This window comes from Amblyomma maculatum, chromosome 3, assembly GCF_055883805.1.
Source record: "Amblyomma maculatum isolate TAMU_Amacu chromosome 3, ASM5588380v1, whole genome shotgun sequence".
NCBI lineage: Eukaryota > Metazoa > Arthropoda > Arachnida > Ixodida > Ixodidae > Amblyomma > Amblyomma maculatum.
Genome location: NC_139346.1, coordinates 188,264,526 through 188,281,259, shown reverse-complemented (window position 1 = coordinate 188,281,259; position 16,734 = coordinate 188,264,526). Strand labels below are relative to the sequence as shown.

The following is a 16,734-nucleotide window of genomic DNA, read 5'->3' as shown; positions in this document are numbered from 1 at the left end:
GAGTCGCTTTGAGATGTTAAGTCCCACAAACCAAACCAAGCCAAACCTTGGAGGAAGGAAGCAACTATGGAGAGTCCCTTGCTATTCCCAATGCATTGGAGAAAGTGTGACGAAAGTGACGTCGAAATTATGGTTAGCCAAGTCGAGCCATTAGCAACGGCATCGCTGTTGCAATGGAAACTCGGGCCACTATAGCAACAGCGTTGCTAAGGGCCCGCGGTACGTGAGCGTCGAGAAGAGAGAAAATGCGGAGGGTAAAGAAGGAGGAGGGGAGACATTACAGCTTCCGGTTGCGGAGCGGCCATGCCAGATTCAAAAAAGTGACGTCAGGGCCTCTCCTAAGTTTTAGAGCGCATTTACTACATGTAAGACACGCCCTTATAAGGCAAAAGAAAGTCCTTGAAGAGCAATCCTCCTCATAGTACTGGAGATAATCTTCCGTTGGTCTTGACTTGAAGTGATGGGGGATGAGGAAAGGTGGGGCATGTAAGAAGGATGTGTAGGAAGTGTCCTGGTTTGCCGCAGAGTCTGCATGATGAGGAAAACTGGTCTGGGTATCGGGCATGTAGAAGTGTAGGCTGGAGCAGTTCGAGTCTGCAAGCTTCGCCAGTGTACGGCCTGCGCTATGGTGAGAGAGGGGGCTGGGAGTGTATATTCCTTTCGTTTGTCCCAGTAGTACAAAAGAATATATACGGAAGGAGAGAAGGCACTCCCCGGCCTGTAGAGAGGTCTCCGTTTCAATGGCCCGGAATGTAAGACCTCGGGCTAGGAAATTGACCTCTTCGTTGCCAGGGCGGCCGGCATGTGCTGGCGTCCAGATGAGGCATATGGTGTGCCGGGGATGCCAGAAGCGTAATATGCGAGCAGCGGTGCGGGATATATAGTCGTTGGCATAATTTTTGTGGTAAATGTAGAGATGAGAGCAAGCGCGATGGCTGCCTCGTCCGAATTGGTTATTATAGAGCTGGAAGTATATAAGCGGCTTTGCTTGATTGTAGGCTACAGCCAGGACCATACGGGAGCCTGACGTATATTCTGCTGCGTCCATGTAGACCACCTCTTGGTCCTCGCTATATATTGTCTGTGAAGGGCGTGAGCCTTGGCTATTCTGCGGCCCTGGTCTCCCTCAGGATGCATGTTTTTAGGGATTGGAGGTATGATAAGATTAGAGTGGAGGTTAGGTGAAAGGGGTACACCGTCAATGGGGTGTGTAACTGGGCTTAGGTTTAAGAACGGCTGATTGGGCGAGTTGGTGAACCATGACGAACAGTAATATACGTGCGCAAAAAAGACGAGACAAAAAGGGGAGAAGTGGACAGCGCCGTCGTTGTCCACTTCTCCCCTTTTTGTCTCGTCTTTTTTGAGCACGTATATTACTTAGGTTTAGGTGGGATAATAAAGTGCTCCCAGCCACCGAGTTGTATAGGCGGGCTATTTGTGCCGTTAATGTAACCTCTCTAAGTTCCTCGAAAGTGTTGTATACCGAGTTTAAGAGGAGTCGGGCATTAGATGTGCCGGGCGTGAAGTCGTAAAGCCGTTTTCGTGCAACTTCGTAGGAGCGCGTTCACCCGGTCTCCCTCTTTTTGTTTGAGGGGGAGGTATGGAAGAGCATATGCGGCGCGGCTGATAATGTAAGCCTGGGTGAAGCGAAGTGTGTTTCGCTCCCGTAAGCCAGCCCGACGGTTGGCTATCCGCCGAATCAGTCGAGTGGTCTGTTAACTTTGTGTATGGAGAGTCTTTATGACTTCTCCTTGAGCGTCATATAGCCATATACTACGACGGCGACCGCTCTCCGGGTTCTTTACGCGCGCAGCAGCAGCCTCCACATTCCTCCGACCTCGCGATAACCTCCCCATTCTGCAGAATAAGCACACCTTGCGTCCTTCCCGGTCATGACTACCGTGCACCCTCTCCGATCTCGTCATAACCTAATTGTTCTACGGTAACCACGCTCCGAATCGTTTCCGAAGCTACCAACTCCCGGCTGCTGCGCGATGACTCTTCCATCCTTCACTGGTAACCTCTTCTTTCCGCTGTAGCCGCTCGCCAAGTTCGTCCCGAGGCAGCCCCTTTCTTGTTTCTCACTCCTTCGCTCTCGCCATAGCCTTCTCCTTCCACCATAGCACAGACCCATGCTATGGTGGAATAAGAAAAGTTCTTACCGTCTCCATAGCCGTGGCAACTACGTTCGCGGTTGCCATTCCACCGCTGTTGCCATAACATTTGCAGCTACTAGTCCACCCTTCACCTCTCACCCTCACTATGTATGTAATGATTATGCAAACCTGCAGAGCTTTTTCAGTGATCAATTTTCAGATCGGCAATAAAAATCGCTTGCTCTAGGCTCTCTGTGCTCGCGAAGCTCTTTCATAATGCTGTGGCATAATGCATAGTGCAGTGATTTTTTTTAAAGCAAAATCAGGTATTTTAAAAAGTTTAGTCGTTTGAGGCATGAGCACTGGCCTTTCCCATTATAAATTATATTTCTGTTATTTACTTTCAGACATCCACACGGGACGTGGATTATTCGTCGGCACCGACGCAGTATTTTTCGCTGAACGGCACCCTTCAGTCAGATATTAGTACGGATAAAGGAACTAACACGGAGGTTAACGATAAAAAGAACAGTTTAACTACAGTATATGCGTATTAAAAAGAATGGAACCATTATATCATCCTTATTGAGAAATTCTGTTGGGATGAGTGATAAACGCAGAAGAGCAAAGTTAGGAAGATCAACCGTTATAAGCTTATTCCATGGTTTGTCGCATCGTCTGCTTTTGCTTTTGGTCGGAGAAATGCACTATTTTAACCAGCACAAGATCTGATCCCTCTTTTCACCTAAGGTGTCAGTGCTCCGGCCGTCGTCAGAAAATCGCCGCATCAGTAATTCGCCAACCAAAAAAATATTAGCTGTTTAGCTTGCGGGCAAACCTGGAGTTACTCGAGAGCAATCTGCATGGCTACGCTTAGGTTCAGCTTGAAAGTAGCAGAATTACTATATGGTTTCAGCTTTATTTATGCCATAGAGGGCAATTTTGGCCACTAAAGTGCTATGAGGCGAAAGCCTCTATCGCGCGGTGGTCCAAAGCCCTCCACTACGGCACCTCTTTCTCTCTGTTTTCACTCCCACCTTCGCGATGACGCGATAGCGTAAGCTATCCGAGCCGTATGAACGTGCCTGCGTGGCCTAGGAATAACGTGAATGCAAATGTTTTCGCAGGCTGATTGTGATATTATCACCCTCCCATATGAAAAGAGAGGACCGAGTTGGCAGCTCCTGCCAAACGTAATGTCAGGGAGCTCTACGTCCAGTTCGTGCTTGGCCATGTCGGCTGCAGCTACCGCCTCCCACGACTTTTTCCAAGTTCGCTCTTCGGACCATGCTTCGGACAGGCGCGCAGGCAGGCGCGGGCAAACACGAGACTGTGGCCAATGTAGCTCTCGCTACAAAAAAAAAAAAACGCATTTCTAGTGCGTGTTTTGCTACAAAGTTTCGTCATATGAGACAGGTGAAGACACCGCCTGCAGCTAGCACACTTATTAGAATCCCGGCAGCTGAGCGCAGGTTTTCTTTTGCCGGCAACCGTTTTGACGCACATTTCATCTTCCTTTCCGCCTTTATTTGACTTGAATGCATGAATGTTAAGATAGTTTCATGCTTTAAAAAATGCACAAATACTTCCCTGTTTCGAGGACTGACTCGCGCTGTGCTATTTACGGCCGTAAGTAGAAAAATACGTGATAAACTGGCCGCGCTTGTGCAGCTAGGTGCTGCCACTTCGCCAGCTGAATTAGGGTGTTTCGACCCCCTCCTGACGAAGTGGCATCTCAGAAGAGGAAGTGGTGGCAGTTCTTGGCCCTACGGGGGTGGGACGGTAGGTCAACGCCTCCTGCGGCGTGGGCTAGCCAGCCACAGAATTTTATCTGTTGTAGGCCGTCATTGCACCCGCCACTGCTTCGGTGGTGGACGAAGGCTGTTATTGCGGCGCGCGTCTTTCTCTCCCTCTTCCTTTCCTTTCTTCTCTATTTTCTCTTCTGTCCACCCGGTTTCGAAGCCGACCTCGGCGGCTGCGTTTCGATGGAGGCGAAACGAAGAGGCGTCGTGTGCTGTGTGATGTCAGCGCACGTTAAAGAGATCCCAGGTGGTCGAAATTACTCCGTAGCCCTCCACTATGGCTCCTCTTTCTCTCTTTCCACTTTCACTCCCATCTTCCTCCCTTCCCTTACGGCGCGGTTGCGGTGTCCACAGAAAAACAAGTGAGACAGTTACCGCGCCTTTCCCTTCATATAAATAAATCAGTTTTTTAATCAGTTCTGTCCGCACTAGGCAGCGGAGGTGACGAAGTGGCATTTCAGAGAAGGAGGTGGTGGCAGTTCTTGGCCCTACTGGGGGTGGGACGGTAGGTCAACGCCTCCTGCGGCGTGGGCTAGCCAGCCACCGAATTTTATCTGTTGTAGGCCGTCATTGCATCCGCCACTGCTTCGGTGGTGGACGAAGGCTGTTATTGCAGCGCGCGTCTTTCTCTCCCTCTTCTTTTCCTTTCTTCTCTATTTTCTCTTCTGTCCGCACGAGGCAGCGAAGGTCGCCCCGCCGGGGTGGTGCAGTGGTAAGACGCCCGACTACTGTGCCGGAGTACCCGGGTTCGAACCCGACCTCGGCGGCTGCGTTTCGATGGAGGCGAAACGAAGAGGCGTCCGTGTGCTGTGCGATGTCAGCGCACGTTAAAGATCTCCAGGTGGTCGAAATTACTCCGTAGCCCTCCACTACGGCTCCTCTTTCTCTCTTTCCACTTTCACTCCCATCTTCCTCCCTTCCCTTAGGGCGCGGTTGCGGTGTCCACAGAAAACAAGTGAGACAGTTACCGTGTCTTTCCTTTCCTATAAATAAATTAAATAAATCAAGCAGGCAGCGGAGGTCGCCCCGCCGGGGGGGGGGGGGTGCAGTGGTAAGACGCCCGACTACTGTGCCGGAGTATCCGGGTTCGAACCCGAAGTGGTAAGACGCCCGACTACTGTGCCGGAGTACCCGGGTTCGAACCCGACCTCGGCGGCTGCGTTTCGATGGAGGTGAAACGAAGAGGCGTCCGTGTGCTGTGCGATGTCAGCGCACGTTAAAGATCCCCAGGTGGTCGAAATTACTCCGTAGCCCTCCACTACAGCTCCTCTTTCTCTCTTTTCACTTTCACTCCCACCTTCCTCCCTTCCATTACGGCGCGGATAAATAAATAAAAAAAAGGTGTCCACAGAAAACAAGTGAGACAGTTACTGTGCCTTTCCCTTCCTATAAATAAATCAGTTTAAATCGGGCAGCGGAGGTGGCTCAAGCACAGAGCCAGTAGAATTAAGGCCCGTGCATTTCCTTTTCCTTGGTCCTACAGCCACAGCAACAACAGGGTGTTTCGATGCATGGAGCTAATACACAGACGCAGTTAAAGCGGTTTCAACCCGAGCCGAGTTCCGGCGGCGAAGGCAGCGCGGTTTTACGCACGCTGAGTGGTGTGGCGGTGTGGCTGTGTGGCTGCGTGGCTGCGCCGATTGCGCCCTCTGCAACATACGCAAAGAGCGCGTCACCCACGAGTCAGCAGCCGCTGCTTACCCCACTAGTTATTCAAGCTAAAGGTAGCTTCGGGTTTTCAAACTTTGCCAGCGAACATCTTTCACGCCTTACAATGTGAAAGGGTACAAGACATGATATTTTTTTTTTATATTTACACTTTATTTGGCTATATGTGACTGCCTAAATGGCAAATTAAAAAAATTGTTGGCTATCATCTGCTCCGCAGTTAGTTTGGTTGGATGTACCTACGTATGTTGGCCGTTGACTGATTCACGTGCGTTGATCCATAGTTTCTTCTGTGGCGGCCCTGGAAACCGCGAGGTTTTAAAGTGCCTTGAACAAGACAGAATCGCAGTGTCTCGTAAGTCGAGACGTCCTTATTGCATGTAGTGCGTTATTATTCAGTTAGTTAAACACTATGCGCAGGTGTTGTGCGCTGCATGCGTAATTCGGCCTCGCTGTAGGATGTCGCAAACTTCGTGATAGTTCTCATTTCGGACACACTACGGACGGCAGTCAGACGGCAGCATGTTTGCGCACAGTGGTCATGAGCATTCCGCAGCATTGATGGATGAAATTATCTGGCCGCAGTTGTGTCCTAGTCTCAGCGGTTTCGATGCAAGGCATTTGCAGCATGCGCATGCACGATAAGGTCTTGTCTCGACCCCAAGGCCACTCATAGATAACTTGCGGCGTTTGAAGCCTGGAAAATGTTCGTCATTATCTCAGGGAATAGCAGACACCTCGTAATGGTTGCTGCACAGAGCTAGTAGGTTACTGATCTCGTTATCAAGATGTTTAAACTGCGTGTGTGCGTGTCTGGGTGGGTGCGCTTGGCCGCTAGGCCTAATCGCCGCTGTAGTGCGCTTGCCATTAATATTTCTACCGTCACATATGGTGATCAACGGTTGCGCTTCGCTTGTGCTCTGGTGGTCCCATGTGTGATAGTTGCCGTCGGCGTAGTATTAGTCGGCACCGCTTGTTGGAAATAATCGGGGGTTGCGTAACAAAAAAAATTGTAGCATGGTAATTTGTGGTTGTAGTGATTGACGTTCGATTGATTGATTGTTGCGTGCTAGGCGATGGCGGCTTAATGAAATCATTTTATTTAATTGAATAATTAAAGAAATGAAAAAAGAAAAATTGATGAATTGGGTTCAAAGATGTCGAAATGCTCAGAATTAAAAGAAATGCTTGATGATGCTAATTAGGGAAATTTAGTGTGTGTAATCAATCAATTGAAGTAACTGAAGAAAGGGGGGAAAATGCATTCAAAGGTTAAAACTGGTGATGGTAGCCCACCCTTTGCAACTGCTCAGAATGGAGAGCCAATGTTGCAATGTTTGCTGATGCTAAGTAGTGGTGTATAAAAATTAAAAAAAAAAAAAAGAAAGAAAAATGATCAGATGTAAAAAGTATAAAAATGAAGTGAAAAACATTGTGTATGTGAAACGCTATCTTATTTTACCCTTAAAAGCAGAGCCTAAGTGTCTCCCCAATGTTTTTTTTTTTTTTTTTTTCTAGGGGAGGGGGGTGAGCAGTTAATTTCGTAAAAGCATAATGTGATTCAGCATTATCTACCTATATGTAAAATTTTATGTGTGGTATCAGCACTGCTTTGCATTTTAAACATAATGTGATTCAGCATTATCTGCCTATGTGTAAAATTTTATGTGTGGTATTAGCACTGCTTTGCATTTTGTTTTAGTTGCTTTTTTTTTAACATCTGCGCCTTAATCAACTCAGGTGGTACATTTTGCTGACTTGATATGTTGCTTAAACATGTGTAATTGATCTAATTAAGTTGTCACATTTTATTCTTGACATTCAGAGTTGCGAAGTAACTCTAAAATTCTGCTCAGAATGCATTTAAATATATTGCATTGATTAACTGCATCTGCCAGCAAGTTTGAAAAATATGTTTGGTTTCTGAGCTTCATTATAATATGTACATGCTGCGATCCATCATTTTCTTCTTAGTTCGCTCTTGGTTCTCAGCAAAGAATCAGCTTTCACTAATCTGGTGAAGGTGTTGGATTGAGTCATGGACTAACTAACATGCCAAAGGGTCAACCTACAGGTTTGTTGCTTGCGGCCACAAAAACAAATACCTATACTTGAATATGCTGCTTGCATTTTACTTCCAGAATTAGAATTCATGAAGGCAGATGTGCACGAGAAGTGGAAGCAAAACAAGATAAGAAATTTGCATTAGTTAAAGGCGCTCATTGGCACATCATACAATACACAAGGGTGCAGCCTGATGCCAAATGCTTTTGTAGGTGTATGCTTATCTGCAGCCTCGTTTTTGGGCTTACCCCATAAGTGGTTTATTTTATTGCAACCGCCTGGTGCAATATGTAGTGGGAGGGATTGTTGCATCCTGGTTTCTGTTTAAATTGTGACAAGTGAAAGACAAAAAAGACAGTGAAAATGAAACCAGCAAAACAAAAACATTTTAGCAGGAATAAAATGAATATCGGTGCACTTCATTTTCACCTTGATTACATGAAGACCACTGCGCTGAAATTGGTAATAAACCTGGGCTAGTAGTTTCTTTGTTGCATCTTATATATCTGCTTTCTTGTGTTCACATTTTGGTTTTCTAGTTCATATTTCATTATATTCTGATGCTACATAAGAAACGTCTGCCTCTGTAATTATTTTAAGGTAATGATATTGATGTCTGCGATACTGTGTGCTACTTTTGCAGCTGATGTCTCCTAGAGTTGTTTGCGAACCCATGCAGAAGCAGAATGCTGGCGACACCTAGACAGCTATAGTGTGGTATATGCTTTGTGGTACTTATTTTTTCTTGTTTTGAGAAGCTGTAGTTTTTCCTTTTTTTCAGCAGCAGCAGAAGCAGACAACTAGCCGCATGCGCGATGAACTCACACCTAGGCCAGCATCAACGAGCACCAACAGTGCGAGTTACAGGTGTCAGTCCTGTAACAGAAATGTGTCATGAACCCTCCAATGTTGCCAAAAAGCAGCCAGGTGAGAATGAGCAGAATGGAATATTGTTGCCGAGCTGAACTCAAAAATTTGAAATTATAGCGCCCGCCGACGCTATAAAGCGGAGGCGCTGAGATCAGGGTTAGAGGAAAATAAAGATGTACAGCGCGTGCTCGGAGCGCAGGCATGGCACGGGCTGTTCAGAATAAGAAGCCTGCCACGCTGGTCATCTTGCTCTGGTGCTCCATTGCAACAAAATCAATCCAGATAAATAAAATGTGTCACAGCAATTTTATTTCCACAAATGGTTGGGTTGGTTGGTGGTTAATTATTTCAGGGTATTTCTGCAGTGCGAGTTGCTAGTTATTTTGTGGAACGCTTCCAGTGGCGCGTTATTATAAACTACAAAATTTAGTAGTCAGAAAGGGCTACGCATGTTTACAGTCCTCTGCATGGAAGACATTAGCCATGCATAAGGTAACTCGGATGCAGGGCATTGGCATTTAAGCCTTCAAATTTCATGTAACCCTGTGGCCTAGCACTATACTACTGCAATGTCCTCAATTCTGCTGTAGCTCGCTTGCTTAACAATCCCTTAATGTGGCATCACAGTTCTTGATTTTCTTTTGTAAGTTTCTCGTGATAGGATGATGCAGATTCTGTAGGTGTAACTTCAGTTCCTGGATGTTTTGATACTATAAGTTGCTGTTATGAATACATGGCTAAAAGTAAAAGGATGAAGAAACCTTTGCTGGTTCATAAAGTAAGTGCACTGTATGGAAGCTGTACCTATAATTGTGGCTCACTTGCACCCTTGTGTTGATGCTGATTTCAGTTACTTTTCCTGTCTTTCTTTTGCACTTGTTGCAATTAGTTGACCACCTTTCCTGCCCATAGATATGATGCAGTCATCTGTGCGATGTCAGGGCATGTTAAAGGACCCCAGGTGGTCAAAACTTCCGGAGTCCTCCACTACGGCATCTCTCATAGCCTGAGTTGCTCTGGGACCTTAAACCCCCACAAATCAAACCATATTATTACCAGAAAGGCACCATCTGTTGACTGTTTATACATTTTCACAATGCACATTTTTATGCAGATGCAGGCACATTCCTCCATCAACGAAGGTCACGCTACTATAAAAATGCATCGGATTACATAAAAGAGACACACAACAAAATACTTTTATTGAAATTGCAGCTGCAGCTCAAGGTAAGAATAATGCTTTATTTTTGTTAGTCGATTGTTGCTTCGCCAAATTGTGCATAAATTATTCATGCTATTCTTGTAAGAGTCACGATATTGTAATGAAATTTGGTCTCATAGAGTGTTTTATCTAGCGTGTACAGACTGTAAAGGCGCATTGATAAAGATGATGTCAAAACATGGTATTCAGGCTGTCGCGAGCACATTTGTTCACAAGCAGGACGATGAATACCCACAATTTTTGTTGAAGGGACAAGAAAGTGAAATTGGTTTATGACGGCATCCAGAAAAGCAAGAAGTTATAATTCCAACAAATGTTTCCATTAATGCTGTGCCTAACCTTTCGTGATCTCTGCTTATTATGTTCATCTGTGATAAAGCATTATGGTTGCTTGGTTGCCATCACCACAACCTTGAGAGCACCTGTTCACTTCAGGAAATCAGCTTAAGTTACCAATGTATTTTGCAAAGCAGGAATTGCTTCTTCTTCATGGTTCCTTCACCTAGTATTATGTACTAGAAAATAATACATCTGCAGAATTGTCTGATATATAAGGACAAGCCACATGGTGTGGCTTAGAAGCAAACTCTGTGGGCTCTATAAACTTTTTACTGAGACTGTACATCAACAACTAACTTCACTTAGCTCTCTACTGTGCATGTCTAAAGGCCTGCCTCAGCCACACTGTGTGGCTTGTCCTTATAAATCAGACAGTTCTGCAGATGTATTATTTTCTAGTACATAATACTAGGTGAAGGAACAATGAAGAAGAAGCAATTCCTGCTTTGCAAAATACATTGGTAACTTAAGCTGATTTCCTGAAGCACATTTGATTTTTTTTTTTTGTGTCTTCATACAAAGACAAGCTTTCAATTTCTCTGGATTTCCTTGTGCCATATTGGTTCGAAAAAAATGTTCCTCATAAAATTGTATTTAAACCTAACCCCACTTCATTGTGGTGTATAGTGAGCATTGTTTGTCCTATATTGTTTAGTGACCCTAAAAGTCTTACATTATGTATCCTGTGTTTTTTCTGTGCCTCAGTTCTGGAATTCTATATCGCCTTATGCATTGTCTTGGCTCACTTATCCCATTCTGCAATTCGATACATATTGTGACCACTCTTACCCTACAATTACTGGGCCTGTATGATTCAGTTCAAGAAATGAAAAAACAGCTGAAGATTTTATTAGAACTGGCCATGTAGCAGAAAGTGAATAATTTTTGCATGGGGAAGAAATCGTAAAAACTATTTAGAGCTTGATGATGTTAGATGATGTCAGAGCTTGCATGAACCTGAGCCAAATGGTAACTTTTCTTCACAATAATTACTGTTCTAAACTTGCCAGCCATCAGTTTATATGGAACTGGCATCATAAGTGACATCGAGAAATAAAGACAGAATTGTTGGCTTTTATAGTAAAGAAATTTACATAAATTGCAGAAGCAATCAGCTTTAATGCTCCTTCAGTTTCAGGTGGAAAAGATACAAAAGTCCTGCAGTGACATAGAAATGTTAGCCATTCACTTTCAGTGATGGTGGTCGGCTGTCCAGTGATAAAAGGGCTAAATTAACTGGAAAAAGATTGTTAAACGTCGTTCACTGGAAAAAGGTTTGGTATCAGTAAATAATAGTGTAGGATGCCACATGATAAGTTCCTTGGTTTTCATTAGTAGTATGTGTGTGAAACTGCAGTAGCTGTTGGCTAGGTTCACCATATTTATGAAGAGAAAATATGTTTTCCAGCCCAGCTTTTGTCATGTCAAACATGGCGTTGCAGAGCGGCAAAGGTCTCACAAGTGCTGACGTTAAATTGTGGTGCCTCTGTTTTCTGGTGATGGCGGGAAGGGTTGTGGTGATTTAGAAGTTTTGTACAGCTTGCAACGTCGTAATTGTGAAAATGATTTCTGTGGTCAGGGTTCGGACTCATGCTCTGAATCATATTTTCAGACGTCAATTCAGCACAGTCTTTGAAACTGTCAGTGTGTAGATACACCAAAGACAACAGGAATATCTTTTACTTTTATATGATTATATTATTATTATATTATTTTTTTTATATCACGAGTTTAGCTGTTTGTAACAGCTGTAACCTCTGTCAAGCAGCAGCTGGGAAAAACTGCTACATGGAGGTCCATTTTGTTAAACAGGTCACTAACGAGACCATGTGTCGTGAATACAGTCACAGAAGCAACTAGTTAGAGCCCCTTCTCCAATGCATTTCGAGGCTCGTGAACAACTTTATTTTCCCAACAAACACCTGCTAATGCCATGAAGCAGAACCTGTTAGGCAGACGCATTGTCTGCAAAGGCAAGAGCCACATTGATGGTAAAACAAGCACCATTGCAATTCACATACCTGAATGTTTTGAGTTTTTCTGCCCATGAAAGCATTTCTATATTCCTGAGGTGCTCCTAATATTTGTAGCCCAAGATATTGCTGATTTTTTTCTCATAACCTGGGTCATGCTGTGAAAAAGATAGCGTGGAATGCTGAGAGGGGAGCATAAACGATATGGCAAAAGCGATTGCTTTCTTTTAATTGTGATATATTTGCGATTCAGGCGACATTCTGACTTGTTCTCAACACTGCAGTAAAAAAAAAAAAAAATTCCTAGAACTCATGTTTGGACATTGCACTTGCCTTTGTACCAATGCTAGGTACCAGCGTCTATTCTTTTTCACTTTTGATTTTGACTAGGATTGTGAAATAGCTGACTGCGAATCATTACTTGAGAAGAGGGCTTCTCATGTGCCAAGTCTCTCCACCGAACTGTGTTGCACCAAGAGTGCTCTGGAAGATGAGATGCGACTTCGTGAGGCCGCTGAAAGGAGGTGAGGCATTGTGCCTGTGTGCTTTTATAATTTTTTATTTAGCACTGTTTTTTAGTACAAATCTCATTTCTTGCATTCTGGATTTGAATGGGTGAATAACTAAACCATATAGTAGCTACATAGCTTAATTGTGAGATATTTGTGCTTGCACAATTTACTAGAAAATTCAAACTTGACTTGGTTTTCATTAGTGTAGAAATTATGCTTAGTTTTTCCTCTATGTAATCAAGAAAACTTTTGCTTGCAGAATTGCAGACGTTGTGTCAAGAGAGCACCGTACCTACTATGAATTCGATGGCATACTGAAGAATTTACATGCATGTAAGTACTTGGTGTATGCACCGCTAAGTGCCCATATTTACCTCCTCCTCGCATTATTTGGAGTTCTACATACCTTGTAAAGAAAGATGAAAGTTTCTAAAGTTCCTATATTTAGGTGAATTAGTTGTGGTCAAAATACTTTTGCAGCTGGGTCTTAATGCAGCTGCAGCTGGTGAAGAAATCATTGCTGCTGTCCAAAGTGCCCCAGTTGCTTGCATTTTTTAGCAGTGCCAGCGAGTATTTCAGTTTGCATAGAAAGAGGCCAAGTAGTTATGCTTCATGTGTGAGCAAACTTTGGTAGCTCTGTCTTTGGGACTATTGTGTTTCAGTAGCTCACTTCACGACAAAAACCTATTTGTAGGGCTACATCCAAAAGAGCACTGGTGGCATCATCTTATTTTTTTCTTCTTCAATCTTGAGTCTGGATCATTTGGAATAATATTGCCAGAATCAGAGCAGCACTAATGATGGTATCTTCAAGGAAAGAAGAAACTTAGCTCCTACAGGAATTGAAATTTCTTGTTGAGAAATATTTATACCAAAGAGGAAAAATGGAGGGAAAAACATACATAGGCACTCCAGTCAAGTGCAGTGTGTTTGCTAGTGATACAGCTTGTGAAGAGGTAGATCAAAGGCATAAGGAAAGGGAAAAAAGGCCTCTTTTCATTGAGGAAAATAATTTTGTCATTGAACATTTTTTAAGATGCACATTCTGCCTCTTCTAAATATATAGGAGGCCCCAAAAATTCTGCAGGAACGATGTGTCAGCACTAGGTAGAGTAGTTGACATTGCATCCTATGCCTCTCTCTATTATTGTTTTTTTTTTTTTCAGTATCTTGCCCTTGGCATATTTTAGTCATGTCATTTATTACCGACTCTCACAGGGTAATGTCTACCTACATGGTTTAATTTATGTTTAGAGGCATGAAACTATAGTATATTGAAGTTTGCAGCATTGAGCTAGAACAAGTCCAGTCCAGTAAAACATAGTGTGCAGTTTGTAGCCTCCATAGTTAAGCATATCATGACTGCACACTTGCTTGTTTTTTTAAATGCTATTGGCTTTTTGCATGAAATGACAGCCATAGCCTGCTAAGCTACAACAATCATTTGCATTATCCCTTCCCCCGTTCATCCTGTTGGAAAGGCTATGAAGCAGGTGCGGCACTCTCTGAAGAAATTGGAGGACTGAAGGAAATCAACGCTGTAGGTATCCTCTGGACATTTTTAGCTGTTTGTTTGGTGCTCATTCTTTGTTGTACGTGTGCTTGTCCTCGTCAATTTAATTTTGGCCATCATGATACTGTTTTAGTCTTTTAATTATTTATTTATTTATACAAATCTCACAAGTTCCAAATATGGAACATTGTGTGAGGAAATTTTAATTATTTTTTATTTATACAAATCTCACAAGTTCCAAATATGGAACATTGTGTGAGGGGAAGGGGTTACAGTATATTGAAAGAAACAATGGTACATAGCTTAAAATACAAAAGTGAACAGTAATACAGAACTGGAACTGCAAATAATTATTAGAGCATGCATGGGAAGTAATAAACCAAGCATTATAACATTATACAGTAGTTAGCAGCGTTGGGCGAAATCGACTTGCACACAGCCAACGCAATATAAAAGAGTTATTCTGACTGCAAAAAAGGTAATCTATTCGTTTTTTAATCTTAGTTGGTCAGATATGTTAGCGATGCATTCTGAAAGACCATTCCAACCCTTTATAGCCCGTGGCAAGGCAGAGAAGTTAAATGCATGTGTTCGCCGAATAGACGTTGAAAACTTGTATTGTTATTCAGGCGGTGGGAGGTGCGAGTCAGTCTTGTAAGTGGCACTGTTAATTAATGCATGATGACTGTAGATTAGTTCGTGCAGTAAGCAGATAAGCGCGATATCCTTACGTAATTGTAAACTTGTCAGTGATAAGGACAACTTGATGTTAGTCACACAGGAATGGCGGCTGTAATCATGGGAAATAAAACGTGCTGCATGGTTTTGAATAGCTTCTAGGGATTTGATTAGATACTCTTGATGCGGTGATCAGATGGCAGATGCATGTTCTAGTTGTGAGCGAACGAAAGTTAAAAATTCGAGCTGGCAAGTAGGAATAAGGGCGCTATGCAGATTTCGCTTTAGATAACCGAGCATGCGCACTGCTTTGGCGGTTATGTTTTCAATAAGCGTCGCCCATGAAAGATTTGCGGCAGGTTGAAAGCGAATGCTTCTGATTGACTGTCATTATTTTGCATTTTTCCATGTTAAGTGTCATTTGCCATGATCTGCACCAGCTAGTTACATACTCCAGGTCCTGCTGTAGGATGACATGGTCAGTGAGAGAACAGATTTTACTAGTCGAACTGGTGATCTTATGTGAGATGGGAGGTCATTAATGTATATTAAAAATTATAAAGGACCAAGGACACTACTTTGGGGAACACCAGATGTGACGTCGCTAAGGGGTGATGAAAAGTTATTGAAAACAGTGAACTGCTTGTGAAATGACAAAGTTTCGAATCCAAGAAAGGGTTAGGTTGTCTAAATTAAGCAATGACAATTTAGCTGTGAGGCGACATGGGGCGACGCAGTCAAATGCACGAGAGAAATTATTGAATATGCAGTCAGTCTAGCAGTTTTCATCCATGTTCTTAAAGAGGTCAGTAGTAAGTTCGATTAATGGTGTGCCACAGGAGAACCCTTTTCTGAAACCATGTTGGTGCGGGAAGAAAAAAACCGTTTCGCTACAGGTGGAAGGCAATGTTAGATGCAGTGATGTGTTCTAGTAATTTGCATGGAACACTTGTTATCGATATGAGGGGATAGTTACTGACAGAGTGCTTGTCACCAGATTTATACACTGGGATTACTTGACCAATCTTCCAGTCATGCGGAATTTCGCCAGTTTCTAATGGCTGTTTGAAAATGTGGCAGAGGATGATGCTAGAGGCATCTACAGTGTTTGGTTTGGTTTGGTTTGTGGGGTTTAACGTCCCAAAGCGACTCAGGCTACGAGAGATGCTGTAGTGGAGGATTCCGGAAATTTCTACCAGTGTGCTCTAAAATTTTGGTATTTATTCCGTCTAATCCTGAAGAAGTAGTATTTTGAGACTTCTGACTAGAGTTCCAATGTCTTCTATTGCGATGTCTATTGCACTCACGAAAGGGAAATTAGTTATTTGTGGGCTAGGTAAGTTGGAAAAGTCTTCGTTAGTGAAAACAGATGTGAAAAAATTGTTGAAAACTGCTGCACAGCTCTTCTGAGCAATGGGACAGCCAGTTGGACCTAATGAAAAAATATTGTCAAACATGTGTGACGGGTGGGAGATGGTTTTCCAAAATTTGGCTGGGTTATTTTTTGTGAGCAATAGAAGATTATGTGACAGGAATTTGCGCTTGGCTTCAGACAGCATAGCAGTATGACGCTTCACATAGCTTACGTTGTGTTCTCGAATAATGCGTGCAACTTTGCTGATCTAAAAAGGCATTTTTTCTTGTTTCTTAATGTACAAAGTGATTTGTTATACCAAAGCTTAGATACATTAACATGAAACTTTATCAGGGGAATGTAATTGCGCACGCATTCTGTTATATTTTTTTCTTGTACGAAGACCAGTTTTTGTTAACAGACTGGGGGGAAAAATCGCGGAGAAACTCCAGACCACGATTTATAGTGTTGAAGTCAGCCTTTTTATAATTTAGGATTTATTTAGGTTGAGCGCGACATGAAAAAAAGGAAGCATTAACTGATAACTGTAGAAGTTTATGATTGCTGAATCCTTCATCAAAAGTTATTTGACTGACCCTGTGCGGAGGTGAAGTTAAGATAAGGTCTAAAATATTAGCTTCTC

General features: G+C 43.3%; 2 protein-coding genes across 9 annotated transcripts in view; one reads left to right on the top strand and one right to left on the bottom strand.

The window, feature by feature from the left end:
* LOC146197208 (uncharacterized) overlaps positions 1–16,734 on the bottom strand; it is a 67,866-nt gene that overhangs the window by 19,711 nt on the left and 31,421 nt on the right. The window lies entirely within an intron of this gene.
* LOC146197209 (uncharacterized) overlaps positions 5,780–16,734 on the top strand; it is a 40,468-nt gene continuing 29,513 nt past the window's right edge. For 4 of the 8 annotated variants that reach the window (XM_084599001.1, XM_084598996.1, XM_084599003.1 and 1 more), the window contains exons 1-6: positions 5,780–5,921; positions 8,415–8,557; positions 9,615–9,727; positions 12,425–12,558; positions 12,806–12,879; positions 14,028–14,086. In XM_084599001.1, coding sequence (XP_084455127.1) covers positions 8,446–8,557; positions 9,615–9,727; positions 12,425–12,558; positions 12,806–12,879; positions 14,028–14,086 — 492 coding nt within the window. In that variant the 5' untranslated portion in view covers positions 5,780–5,921; positions 8,415–8,445. Of the gene's footprint in view, positions 5,922–7,174; positions 7,307–7,513; positions 7,641–8,245; positions 8,348–8,411; positions 8,558–9,614; positions 9,728–12,424; positions 12,559–12,805; positions 12,880–14,027; positions 14,087–16,734 lie in introns of those variants that run through there. The other 4 variants (XM_084598997.1, XM_084598999.1, XM_084598998.1 and 1 more) reach the window with 4 other exon arrangements.